The sequence below is a fragment of the Drosophila busckii genome, chromosome 3R, assembly GCF_011750605.1.
Source record: "Drosophila busckii strain San Diego stock center, stock number 13000-0081.31 chromosome 3R, ASM1175060v1, whole genome shotgun sequence".
In the NCBI taxonomy this organism is placed as follows: Eukaryota; Metazoa; Arthropoda; class Insecta; order Diptera; family Drosophilidae; genus Drosophila; species Drosophila busckii.
This window is the reverse complement of record NC_046607.1, coordinates 8,905,148-8,919,263: the sequence shown is the minus strand read 5'-3', so window position 1 is coordinate 8,919,263 and position 14,116 is coordinate 8,905,148. Positions and strand designations below refer to the sequence as shown.

The following is a 14,116-nucleotide window of genomic DNA, read 5'->3' as shown; positions in this document are numbered from 1 at the left end:
AAATGGAAAAAAAATGATGTTTTTATTTATGGTCCATTTGGAATTTTGACAGCTCCGGCTATGGCCAATAAAAGCAAAACGAGAGACCCAGCAGCAGCAGCAGCAGCAGCAATAACATTTATCAAGATGTGTTAAATCTTAATTTCGCTCAACTTGATTTCGCCTGAACTTTTGTCAATTTGTCACTGATGCGCGCTTTAATTAATTTTGTTCTTGAGATGTTATTAACTTGTTTAGAAACTGCTTGCGAACATAATTCATAATTATGGGCAAACATTGTTTCGCACTTGGCCCCAGTGCCAGTCCCAGCCCCAGACAGTCTGCTTACAACTAAGTTGTCGCCTTGCATTTGCATTTGCATTTGATTTAAACAAAAATAACTCAAAAAATGTCATTCGCCCATCGAATCTAAACAAACGAGCGAAAGAGAGCGAGCGATGCTGCGATCGAGAGTGAGAGCTGAACATGGGCGCTAAAAATATGTGACGATTCAGTTTTTATTTTTTTTTTTATAGTTCTGCCCCACTGTCGATGCATTTTATACACAGTCAGATAGTTGGCAGCATATATAGCGTATATATAAATATATCTCACTTCAATTTGACTGAAGCAACTGCCGTCAAATGCGCCAACGCCAACGCGAGCAAATCTTAAGCACAAGATCCCCACAACAAAATGCTTCATATTCATGCGCATATATATATAAATATATATATAATGTTTATACTTAGTTAGGCGACTTTTGGTGTTGGCGCTGCTAATGATGCAGCTAAGGAAACGCTTTATAATTTCTCTTTAAAAGCAGCTACAGAAAAAAATAAATACAGACATGCATACATATGTATTTTTGTATATAGATGAATGTACTTATAAATAAGCAACAAAAGCTGAAGATGTTGTTGCTCCCAAACGCGACGACGCGACTTTTGTCTGTCTGTCTCTCATGATTTCTACCCATATAAAAATTGCTTAATGTGCAGCCGTTTTATTGCTATCTCACTCTAACAGACAAAGCCACAGCCCCCATGCTGATTGCCCAAATAATTTCATATGATTTCATTTTAAGTAATTTTTAATGAAAATCAGTCGTCACAATGTTCACTCCCCCCGCACTCTCCCCCTCACGTCAGTGTGTGTGTGTTTGTCTGTCAACCTTTTGGCATTTTGGCTAATAGTTTGTACATGCGTCGCGAGTTGAGTTTTGGCATTGACAACGCCCGTCCATTGTCTTATTGCCTTGTTGACTTGTTCTTTAGCTTTAGCGTGTGGTGCTGATCTGCTTGTTGCAGTCAAGCATGCCTCATCATCATCACTTGTACATCATTTTATGTGCAGCACTGTTACTCTGTCTGTTTTATATGTGCGGATGATTAATGAAGTGCGGGTTCGCTCGCTCGCTTGCTGCTTTCCACATAAGATTGTTGATCTCGATCTCGCTCTCAGTGCTGGTGCTGAGAGTTGCGCACTGTCCTTGACATTAAAGAGACTAGCGTAGTGTTGTCACAACATTGACACCCAGCTAGGTTACCTGACATGTCTAAGACTGAAGTGAGCAGCAACTTTCTAGACCAAAAAGTTGCCTTTGCCTTTGGGCCTTGCACAAATTATTTCTGAGGCGATGGGTTTTGGGTATTTCGTTTGGATTAGCAGCTGGGTCAGGTAGAGCCAAACCGAACAGGTTAAGCGTTAATACCAATCAATAGTCTCGCTTTCTCTCTCTTGCACTCACACTGAGCAACAAAAGCAATTTAATGTGCCTCATTCCCGGGACTCTTTGCTTTTTCCCAACATTGTGTTTTTGTTTTCGTAAATTGCATTTTCTGATTTCGAATGAAATGAAACGTAAAGAAAAATACAAATGCAGACAGACGGACTGAAGAGACAGACGTAGGCTACAGATTGCTATTGGTATAATCAGGTATGAAAGGTTACGCTTGCGCAGTTGTTGTCTGTTCTGTATTGTAAGCCAGGCAGACAACCCAAGCCGAAGCCCAGACCAGGCAGGCAGGCAGATGAGGGCAGGCTAAGCAGGCAGGCAGGCCTTGGATTGGAATGCTCACTTTGGTTCTATGGGGGGGCAACTCGCTCTATACGCATGCGCAGCTGTCTCGCTCACTCTCTCGCCCTGTCTCTGTGTGTGTCTTTGCCGAAAGGAACTTAATCTTCTTTGTGCCACAGTCGGAATCGGAGTCGCAGTCGCAGTCGCAGTCTTGCTGTGGCTCAGCCCAAAGCCTGGTGCTGCGTTGTTTTGTTCTTTTAATGATAAAAAATAAGGCAAACCTTTTTGCCTTTTTTATTTGGAATTTGGTACCTTTTTAATCTCTGCGTACTCTGTCGCTCTCATTTGTTCTTCGCAACGCTGCGCAGTTATAATATTAAAGCATTGTTCTTTTATTTGCTGGCAACACAACCCTTAGCAGCAGCAGCAGCAACAGCAGCGGGTTTTTCGGTTTTGAATTTCTTTAGCTTAACAATAGGCATAACTAACAATTGCCAAAAGCAAAAAAAAAAGAACTGAACTGAACGCAGCAACTGGCAAAAGAGCAGCAGCAGCAGCAGCAGCAGCTCCGTTATAGTTTAACCCTCAATTATGCTGTGGCAACTGTTGCAAGCAGCTCAGCGTGCTCAGCGTGCCACCCACTCTTAGCACTCAAATATTTGTTTATGCAACCACTTGGCGCCTTTTTAATGTTATCATTGATACAAAATAGATTTCGTCTGCACAGCTGATGACTTTCAATATTTGTTTAGCCGTCTTGACCCTTTTACTTGCAGCTTAGGCAAATGTTGCATGCTGCACATTATCGCAGTGTGAGTGGCACGCTAATGCGCTGAGCAAGCAAAAAACTTATTTTTTGGCTCTATGCGAGCAAACAAAGAGCGTCACTCGTTTCGAATCGAATCGTTGCCACCACATGCAACTGGCAAGTGGCAAGGTACATCGCATCTCATGATGAGTCGCTGCTGGCGTTGCGCTTTTATTTATGTGCCGTTACTTATGAGCGGGCATGATTTATGGCTTTGGCATTAGACGTGTGCTAAACGCTTTCAATTAAATCGCGAGCTGACAAATTGGCCAATGCGTGTTGACAATCGATGAGGCGAGTAGTCGTCTGGCTATTCAAGATTATCATGCAGTTAGCGTATTTAAACGTCGTGGCACTGGCTCTGGCTCTGGGTCTGACTGTTGCGCCTAATTGTACTTTGCATTTTGTTATTGTTATCGCTCGAGCACGCCGGATGTTTGTCCAGCGACAACGAGAGCGATCCATTAGGCACAGGTACCATTGATATGCGCCACAAGTAGTTGCTGCTGCTGCTGCTGTAACATTCCAATGCAAATATTGACATTCGAAATGTTGTTGCTAATGTTTACGCGCTTCTTTGCTCGCATTCCAGATTGTTAGAAAAATAGTACTTAGAGTATCTCGAGCTACCTCAGTGCGCGTCGCTTGTCGTTTGTTTTGGGTTTGGAGTGCCATAAAAAATAAAAGTATCTGGTATCTTCTGTTCGGTGTGTGTGTGTGTGTGTGTGTGTGTGTGGACACAGTTCTAGTTGCTTGTCTATAAACATGACGATGAGGCTCATAAAAGCATAAAAAGTAGGCAACTAATTCAGTCTAGTGCTGCTGCTGCTGCTGCCTCTGGGTTTAGCTTTTAGCCGCAATCGTATTTGTCACCTCAATTGTCGCTGTCGTTGTTTTTACTACCGATATTGTGTGTGGAGCACATTATAAAGATAAAAGCAATATAACGATGACTCTCCGGGGCCACACTTGTAGATCGTTGCCGCGTTACACATTAACGCGCTTGTGTCTCTTCTCCTCAGTTGGAGTTGGGAGTTTGGTTTGGTTGTATGTTTATGTTTTGCTTTGGTTTGGTTTTGTTTGCTTTGCTTTCATACTGGTAATGTCCGCTTTGAGCTAATCAGCGACATTAAACAAGCAACAACAGCAACAACAGCAACAACAACAACAACAACAACAACAACAACAGTAACAACAATAACATCATCATCAACATCAGCTAAGCAAATATCATTTTTGGTATTGCATTACAGCAAAGTTAAAGTTGCCATGGGGGCGCGCTCTGCTGCAATTCAAGCTACATATGTATCTATGGCTATGCGGGGGAGTCTTCTTGTTGTTGTTGGTGTACTTGTTGTTGATGTTGTTGTTGTGCAAGCTTTTAGGTACCTAAGTGTGGCTGACTGTGGACCTGTTACCTGTTGCTGTTGCTGTGTTGCTTGTGCGTAGGTGTGAGAAATCTGATAGGTTAACACAAGTCTTTGGTTACAGCATTGAGGTAACTGCAATTTCGCAGTGAATGATTTTCGGGCTAAGCGCTTGGAAGAATAACTTTACTCAAGTTTAAAAAGTTCTTAAGACCTTGGGCAGTAATAATTATCAAGTCGTTAAGTTTTACATTGTTTAGTAGTGGCGATTGTTGGCAATTGTTGATTTTGTTGGTGATTTCAATAAGTTCACCAACGCTTGGAATTGCTGATTCATAGCTGCAACTTTTGCAAATCAAGCAAATGTTTGATAACTTCCATTCCAATGTTAATTTCACCAACATTTCAAAAATTTCACCAACGCTTGGAATAGCAGCATAAAAAATGAAGTAGTGCAACGCAAGCGAATTTGTTGGTGAATTGCTGATTGATTCCATTCCAATGTTAATTTCACCAACACTTTTGTATGATTGGTGAACGGTAACGAGTGAAGGGACTCTTCGTACTGCAGGGGTGTATAAAAATAAAGCTTTATTGTTGAGTTTTATATTTAAACACACTTATATATATAAATTATACCTTTGTATGTTTGTAATATACTTGTGTTCTAGTCGAGATAAAAACCTCGATAACATTTCGACAGCGTCTCGCTCTCAGCGTAAGCTACGCGCAGCAATTCGGCAACAATGTTGGTGTAGTAGTTGTTGTTGTTGTTGCTGCTGTTGTAGTTGTTATTGTTGTTGGTTAATTCGTTTGTCTAGCATTTGTTTATGATAGCGTGGCCCGCATGTGGTCATGGGAGTTTTGTAAGGGTTCGAGAGCGGTCGGTCGAGAATGGCGCCGCGGCATGCAGCGTACAAGACACACACACACATACGCACACAAAAGTAATAATGAAAATTAGTGTAACTACGTGCAACAATTTAGGCGCCACATGTTCGAGCTGCAGATCTCACATAGTCAGCCCATTAGCTAAGATAAACTAATAAGAGAAACGTGCTTGAGCATTTGAACTAGTTACGGCGCTAGTTCCATTTAATTTTGTGAGTATGACAACAACGGAGTCTTGTTGTTATCACTGCAGTTTGTGCCTCAAGTGTTTGGGCTTTACCGTTATGATCGCTTGGCTACTGTTTGGTTGATGATTCCAAAAGTCGCGCTGCTGGTGCATAAATTGCTTTATGACCGTTTGTTCGGCGCACTTTATGGCCGGCGACTCAAGTGCTCAAGATTTCGACCCACTCCCCCCTTGCGTTGGTGAGGCAGCGGTTTATGGCCAACACACACACACACACACACACACACACACAATGCCAATGGCCCAGGCTATAAACGCCAGTCCAGACCCGACCCGAACTGAACTGAGCTCCCACTCGTCGTATGGCTCATATAGTTCGTATAGCTATTGGCATAATAAAAACGTAGCAAAAGCAACAACAACAACTCAACAACAACAACAACAATGAAATGCACCACAAACAACAATCGAAGCATTTTATGGACATGAAGCTCTTTTGTGGATTGCGTTTCGATTTTTATTTCAGTTTTTAGTGGCTCAAATTTCTATAAATTTATCATGTGAGAAATTAAAAGCAGTTCTGATTGAATCATAATTCCACACACACACACACACACAGAAACAAATAATTAGCCAGTCCTATATACTTTATATATATTAAGGTTTATATTTTTGTGATTTCGCTTTATGACACAAGCAGTTGTTGGACTTGATAGCACGTGGCTCAAAGTTGATGAAATGAGTTTGATTTGAAAATGCCAAACGATTTATGATAGCTTGGCGATCTCGCCTATATAGAGCCGACTATATATCTTTTGTGTGTGCGCGCGATCGAAAGAGACAAAAGTGCAGGGGTGGGTCAGGCAGTGGGTCTGGGGTTTTGTGGACATCATAAAAACGCTTCAAGAGTAGTATCTAAACAGTAGTGATTTGTAATTGCGAAATTTATGAGCCTGACATGCTCATGTGAAACTGATTAGAAGCGTCGAGGGTCCCACATCGCCCATGGCCGACGACTTGACTGACGCGCGCAATTTTAACAATTTTTTATTTTTAAACACACGCTCGACTATTTTTGCTGCGCTGCTGCTTCTTGCTGCTGTTTTCATTTGTCGAGGGGGGTTTCCGCATTCGAAAATGTGCTCTTTGCTATAAATATGAAATTGTCAGCTGCAGACGCCCACGCGGCGGTGTTGACAAAATGTTGTCGACTGCCAGCAGCAGCAGCCAACTCTCAGTATTTTCATTTTCTATTTTTCTTCTTTTATTTTCGTTTTCGTTTTGATTTTGAATTTTCATTTTATGCTCTGCGCTTATTTATAGACTTGTCTCATGCTGTGAATTTGCTGGTTGTTCTCAAATGATTTATACATTTTTAAAAACCGCAACTACTGCAGACAACTCTAAACATTGACTGCGTGCTTATCACACATTGCCAAAAGTTTGATGCTTGCAATTAACGCGCAGCAGCCATTTTCAACAGAGAGAGAGAGAGCAATAGAGAGGGAGCGAGAGGGAGAGAGTGTGTGCCATATGGCAGTTGCCACGCATTGAAGTTTGGTATCGGGGCAAAAGCTAAGGCCAAAGCGCAACCAAACGCTGAGTTATCATGCAAACCAGTTTGACAACTTTGCGTGGCAACTTCAACTCCATGTGTGTGTGTGTGTGCAACAGCAGCAGCAGCAACCAACCAGCATTTGAAAATGCAACAGCAACACACGCAATTTGCTACGTTTCAATGGTGAAGCCTTGCCTGTTGCTGTTGTTGTCGATGTTGCTGCCGCACAATGGGGCGTTTTTCTCATGCTTCATTGTTGGCTTAAGCGCGTACCCACATATTTGCAGCTGATGTCTGCTCTTGGACTTGATCAGACTGCGGATCGCACTCTCCCGTTATATTGCAATTATAGCTAAAAGCTGCATTTCTATATTGCTCTGGCATTATCTTGAGCAACAAGGTCGCAAGATTTGCGTCTCCTTGGCCATTATGGCTGCCCATGTCTATAAAATATTCGCAGCGGGTGTAGCGCTCTTTTATCTCTGTAGTTCCGTGAGAGCTGAAACAGGCAACAATCTACAGTAACATCAGCAACAGCAACCAACAACAGCAACAGCAACATGGGCAACTATAATAAAATCAAATAATTCGCAGCATTTATTTGACCTTCTGTCGCATTTGCTACGGTCGCGGTCTGTGTGGCAATTTGTTGTAGTTGTTGTTGCTGTGTTTATTTTTTATCTAGCCACATATTGCTTTTGTGATTTTTATCTAAGTGTGTGGTTTATTTTTGTTGCCTTTTGCTATAAAAATACAAAAACCAAAAATAAAAAAAAAAAAAGAATACAAAAAAACGAGAATCACTTTTATGGTCACAGCGAGTCACCTCTGTTGTTGTTGATGATCAACAAAACAGCAACAGCCAACAGCATATTTTACGCAAATGTTGCGTTTCCCATGATATTTTGTTCGTTAGTGTTGCTGTTGTTGTTGCTAAACTCTTATCGCTTGAACTGTGAGCTCGCCATCATAAAAACTCTGGCGACACAGACACACATAAGCGACCTAGTCACGGCCCAAAGTGTGTCTGTCTGTGTGTGTGTGTGCGTTGGCCAAGTTGCAGTTACCACCTGCCTGCGCTTGTCAAGATTCAGCAGCAGCAGCAGCAGCAGCAACAGCTGCTGGCTCTGACTCTTCTGCATATTTGCAACGATTTGAAACTAGTAGTCCATACGCTCATTTACTTGTCTCTTTCTCTCACTCACTCACTCACTTTGTCTGTCTTTTATTTCAGATAAGATCGCAGAAACCCTACTATACCGCAGATCCCGAAGTCGATTCACTGGTAAGTTTCCAATGCAGGCGCAACAGCAGCAACAGCAACATTGTTGCTGCAACATGCCAAAAGATCATGGCCTCAGCTACATGTGTCTGTGTTTATTTGTTTGTGTGTGTGCATGCGCTGGCTGCGTTCACCTTGACCCAAAACAATGACAACAATTGAATAATTTTCTTTTATTTAGAATAAATCACAGCAAATTTAGCAGCAGCCAAAGCAATTTATGAGCATTTGTTTGTTCACTTCACGTTTCCTCTATACACAGAGAGATACAGATACAGAGATACAGATACAGATACATTAACATGCCTCACAGAGATTCACAACGTCATTCACTCTCGCTGGGTCTCGCTGGTGGGCAAGCGGACTAAGTTGTTTAGTCATTTTATTGGACGGCGTTGCCATACTTTTCACTCACACGCATTTTGATATTTGCATCAGCAAGAGGCAGGGAATGGGGCAACGAGCAACGACCGATGTTCAACGTCGACTACAATATGAAGCAGAACGATTTAATGATGCATATGACATTTTTGCACTCTCTAAATGGGCAGCCTTTGCCTTTGGGTGTGCAAAAGACGACAGCAACGCCAACAATAAAGCCAACGTCGTGCTCGTGGTTTAGTAAAATATGTGCCGAGTCAGAGATATAGAGAGGGGGGGGTAGAGAGTTGGGGAGTAAAAGAGTGGCTGGCTGCCCCCAAGGCAAAGGCAAATGCCAAGCAAGGCAACCTTGACGGCGATCATGGCATGATCATGATAATAATAATGCTTTTGTTATTGTTGCAGTTATGCCGACTGCTGATGCTCATAATGATGAAGATCAGTAGGCTAACAAGTGTAACAAACTTTCAAAGTTGAATTCAACTAAACACAATCAAAACTGTTAATGATCTCAGAGTCTTCATTCCTTTCGGCCTCAGCAGCAGCAACATGAGTCAGAGTCGGAGTCAGAGTCAGCAATTGCTGCTGCTGCTCGAAGTTTTAGTGCATTCCATGCGAGTTTTTGTAGCGCACGGGTCCATGCAAATCAAGACGGAAATGCTGCGTGAAAAAAGTGCAAAACGAGCCATGCGATTGGGCTGCACAAATCGTCAGCAACTGTTGCTGCTGCTGCTGCAGTTTAGTTTAGGCTGCCAGACTATAAAGAGATTACGGGCCAAAACTAATTTTAATTGCAAGTGCGCACCCGATTGCGTTGCTGCTGTTGCAACCGCTGCTGAGTCGTAAATGTGTCACTCACTCACGCACAACAGCAACAGCAACAGCAACAGCGGCAATCGCTTTAGCCACAAGAGCAACAGCTGCTGTCGTTTAATGTCGTCGGTTTTATGGCGTATTAGTCGCCAGCAGCAGCAGAGAGAAATCTCTGGCGGTGGCCCTAATTTTATGCACTTGCAGATTAGTTTATTAGTTGTAGTACAAACTCACTGAAGTCCCCAATAGAGACACAGCAACAGGCTGGCAGGCAGGCTGGCAGGCAGGCCAGACAGGCTCTCGAAACTGCTTTTGCTTTTGGCTTTGACTGTGGCCATGGCCGTGTGCGCCTGCGTACTTTGGCCATAAATCATTTTGGCATGCCAGCACTCTGTGGTGGACTTGCGGTCCCCATTCCCGCTCTGCTGCCAGTTCATGTTTGAACATTTAAAAGTGCATTTAGTAACACTCACTTACTTAAAAAGGAACAACAGTGTTCGTTTTTTTTTTTGTTTTTCGCTGAGCTTTTGGATATGCATAAATGCTATAAAAATGTTTATAGCGTGTTTTCCTCTATGTTATTATTTTACAATGCGGTGCTGCTGGCCACAGTTTAACATTAAATGAAATTCTTCAAAGTGTGTGCCGTGCAGCAGCAACTGCACAGCAGCAGCAACACTACCGCAGCAACAGCAGCAGCAGCGGCCACAGCAGTTAGCAGCATCGTAAAAATGTCAAATGTCAAGCTGACGTTTTAATTAGCATCTGGTCACCCTAACAAACAGTTGGCGCTCTCCATCTCTCTCTCTCTCTCTTTTTGAGTGTGTGTGTGTGTGTTGTTCCGGGGCGTCAAGCGATTTGTTTGAAAGCACATTTTATGACTGTAAATTTTATTATTACTTGTACTTACATAACTCAATATATTAATGCACATTTCTTTTCGTTCTTTTTATTGCAGATGGTGCAAGCAATACAAGTGCTTCGGTTTCACCTTTTAGAATTAGAAAAAGTAAGTAAACAATGAGCAAATTATAGCTTTAGTTTATTATTTTAATATATAAAGCATTGCAATACGTTTAAAAATCGCTAAACAGCAATTAGCAAGGCAGGAAATAGCAGTTGTTGAATTTGTTGTTGAGTTCACCAATGCATTGGTGTTTGCCAAATTAAAGCTAAAGCAGCCTACAGTACTTCAGTTAGCAATTGTTGAATTCGTTGGTGTATGCACTTAGTTCACCAATGCATTGGTGTTTGCCATATTAAAGCTGTAGCAGCCCTAAGTAGTTTTTGTTAGCAATTGTTGAGTTCGTTGGTGATTTTATCAATGAAAAGTGATTTCACCAATGCTAGGCATTGTAGAATTATAGCTTCAATATTTCATATTGTCCATATCATTTCAACGTTCGAATTCCAGTTTAAGAAATTGGTAATTGACAATGAAATCGCCAAGTTAATTTCACCAATGCTAGTTGTTGGTGATTGGTAACCAGTAAAGCAACTAGTTGTTCGCTAATGAGCCGAACTGGGGGGCTGTAACTATTTTAGTTAGTCAACATTTGTGTTGACACTAGTTCGAGTTGTGTGCGCTGATTCGCAGCATGTGTTGGCCATAACTCTATCTAAATAATTGGCAATCAAAATTGCCAACATGAATACTATTTGTGCAGCAGCGATAACTGTCGCAATGCAGCTTGGCAGGATGTCTGACTGTCCGACTGTCTGACTTTAACGAGATAAACATGCCTGGGGTTGCAGTTGCAGTTTAGTGGGAATTTTGTGCACAGAGCTTACCAAAATTTCATTTTGTTGCTGTGCATTGGTTTAAACAAAGGCTTTGCATTCAGAATTCAGAGGCGGCGCGCAGCTTTGTTGTGAATTCATGAGGTGTGGCCGCTGCTTAGCGTTGTACGCATATAAATAATATGTTTGTTGTTGTTGTTGTGTTGCATTGTTGGCGTAGAGTGTTGCATGCAACACCTACTTGAGCATATTATTGGACAGTTGATAGTCTAAATGAAAAAATTACAGGTTGCCTAATTTGTTTTAATTTCAAATAATATGCAAGCAAGCTAGTCTGACTGACTGACTGACTGCCTGCCTGGGTGCGTATTGTCTGCGTCTGCGTGTGAGTGTGTCTGAGTTAATGGAATTTGTTCCTCAACGTGGTTGTAATTAATGCCAACCTGCCGTTGTGTCCAGCGCTCGCCGCTGTGCCGAGAAAATTAATTAGGCAAATGCGCAACGAAGCGTGGAGCGTCCAATGCTGTTGGGCCAGTCATCAGCCGACACCACCAAGCAGCAGCAGTACCACCACCACCACCACCGCAAATGTATCCCCAAAATACCAAAACCTAAGCTCAGCTTGGCTTTTGAGCTAAACCCGTCTTTTGAAGTTGTTGCTGTTGTTGTGCTTTTTTTTTTTTTTTCAATTAAGTCTTAAGTAAGAAATTATGCAAAACATTCTGTATACAACAAATAAGAACGCAAGGCAAACGCTTTAAGCATACGAAACTCTGAGCTCAGCTAAGAGCTAAGAAATGTTAGCAGTCATTTGTTTTTGTTGCTCATTTCATTCGTTGAAATGGAGACTAAGACTAGGCTAATGACAAATTGACAAGTGCAGAGAAGTACAACAAAAGTCAATCAATGTGCAATTAGTGCAGCTCCAATGTTAATGGCGCTTTCTATGGAAAGTAGCGCAGTGAGTCAGTCGAACGATCCAACTGTCTGTCTGGCTGTCTGTCTAACTGACTGGCAGCTGCAATTTGTTGCAAGCGTCACCCTGTATTGCGAGCCAGCGAGTAACTCGTTGCAAGCGAACGAGATCTTTATCAACATCACACAGCGAAACAGTCCACGACAGGTTTTTGTTTTGTCATTTGTCACTCACACAGCTTGCGACACACACGAATCAACAATCAACAATCGGGGCCCAACAACCAACAGCCAACCAACAGTAACAAAGAACTGTAGCAACTTGTACAAAGCCAAGAGCAACACTCACAACAACAACAGCAGCAGCAACAACAACAGCAGCAGCAAAATTACAATTCATTTATATGCAGCCAACAAAATGCAGCAGGCGATTTTTGTGTGTATAAAATAAATAAATAAAAAATCATAAAAAATAAAATAAAATGTGCGCTCAGTCTGTATATATAGTACGAGTATATATATTTATATTTGTAGCTGTGCACATTTGTTGCTGCTGCTAAAAACAACACACAGAATCAGTTAAAAAGACGTTTCAAGTCTCTCGATCGAAACTGGTTTGCCAGCCTTAGTCTCAGCCTCAGCCTCAGCTCAGTCCTCCACTCAACTTTTCTCATCCAGCACGGACAATTCTCGTCACAGAGTCACATGCAAAAAATACACAACACAAACAGCAAACACAAAAACAAAACAGCGACGCCGCATTGCAATTGACAAACAGACAGTGGGACAGACGCACAGACTGAGCGACAGACAGACAGACAACACACGTTGGGTCAGTTGCACACACCCCGGCAGGGGGTAAGCAGTCACAGCTTGGCGGCCTGTACCGGCACCGGCATGGGGGCACTAACACACACACACACAGGCACACACAAATGTCGAATTGGGGGCCTTGTTTTGATGGCTTTGGCCAGTTGGTTGGTTGGGGCTGGCTACAACACCAAACGACAAGCAGCAACAGCTGTAGCTGTACTCGATACTCGACTCGATACGCCAGCCAGCAATTCAATAAGTTTCAATATTTGCTGTGTGTGTGTGTGTGTGTGTGGGTTCTGCCAATTGCCCTAGCCTGGCTAAAACCAATTGACATCTTAATAGCCGCACTGCTATTCATAATTGAGCTTAAAGCGCATTCAGCATTCGCTTTCGAGAGCTGACAAAGAATATTTCTAAGATTCAGTTTCAAGTGTTTGCCAGCTGTCGTTGCTTTTGTCTTACGTCTCGTCTGTCTGTCTGTCTGTCTGTCTGTGTGTGTGTATTTTTTTTAATTACATTTCATTTAAATGTCAGCAATGTTGTACATTTTTTTTTGCCGCACGCTTGTTAAACAAAATGCAAAAAAAAATCAAGAGAATTTCAAAACTTGTTGCTGTCTGTGCGACTGCGACTGCGACTGCGACTGGAGGCTGCTGTCAGTTGTGTCGTGTGAATCTCAGTGCTCCAGCTCAGCTCAGAGCTCAGCTGAGTATAGAATACTTAATGCTATCTATGAACGGAAATCGAAAATTACCACTGCGCAGATTGAAACGATTTGCATGAGATTACAAAGTGCAATAGTTTGCCAAGCACTAGACTTATTAAAAACTGAGCTGATCTGGAGCTGGAGCTGGGGCTGGGGTTGGGTTGGGTTGGTTTGGGGGGTACAAAACTGTTTGCGATGATATCAGCTAGAAAAGAAGGAAGCTGTAAACTGCTGCTGTGGGGAAGAATGCGAAAAGTTGTGCTCAACAGGATGTAGAAATGAGTGCAACAAGCCGCCGCCGCCCTCTGTGTGTTGCTGTTGCAACAGCAGCAACTGCTGCTGCTGCTGGCCACCCAATGTGGCTGCCACAGTCTGTTTGTTGTTGCAGCAGCAGCAGGCGGCAGTCATAAATATCGCAATAAGCTGTTTAAATGTCACACACAACGCTGACAAATTAATCAAAAATTATCAGCGTCCAAGCATCGCAGCGGCAGCAGCAGCAGCAGCAACATGCCACAAAGGGCCATGTTGCGGGTCGAGACTGCCAACTGAGTATAAAGCCACATAAACATATCAATTTAGTAAGTATTTATGCCCGGTTGTTGTTGTTGTTGTTGTTGGTGCAGTCGCAGCACGCAACAACAACAGCAACT

General features: G+C 42.5%; 1 protein-coding gene across 4 annotated transcripts in view; it reads left to right on the top strand.

Annotated features, from left to right (window-relative positions):
* LOC108601587 (homeobox protein homothorax) overlaps positions 1-14,116 on the top strand; it is a 95,565-nt gene that overhangs the window by 10,176 nt on the left and 71,273 nt on the right. For all 4 annotated transcript variants that reach the window (XM_033293994.1, XM_033293993.1, XM_033293992.1 and 1 more), the window contains exons 4-5: positions 8,045-8,095; positions 10,245-10,295. In XM_033293994.1, coding sequence (XP_033149885.1) covers positions 8,045-8,095; positions 10,245-10,295 — 102 coding nt within the window. The remainder of the gene's footprint in view (positions 1-8,044; positions 8,096-10,244; positions 10,296-14,116) is intronic.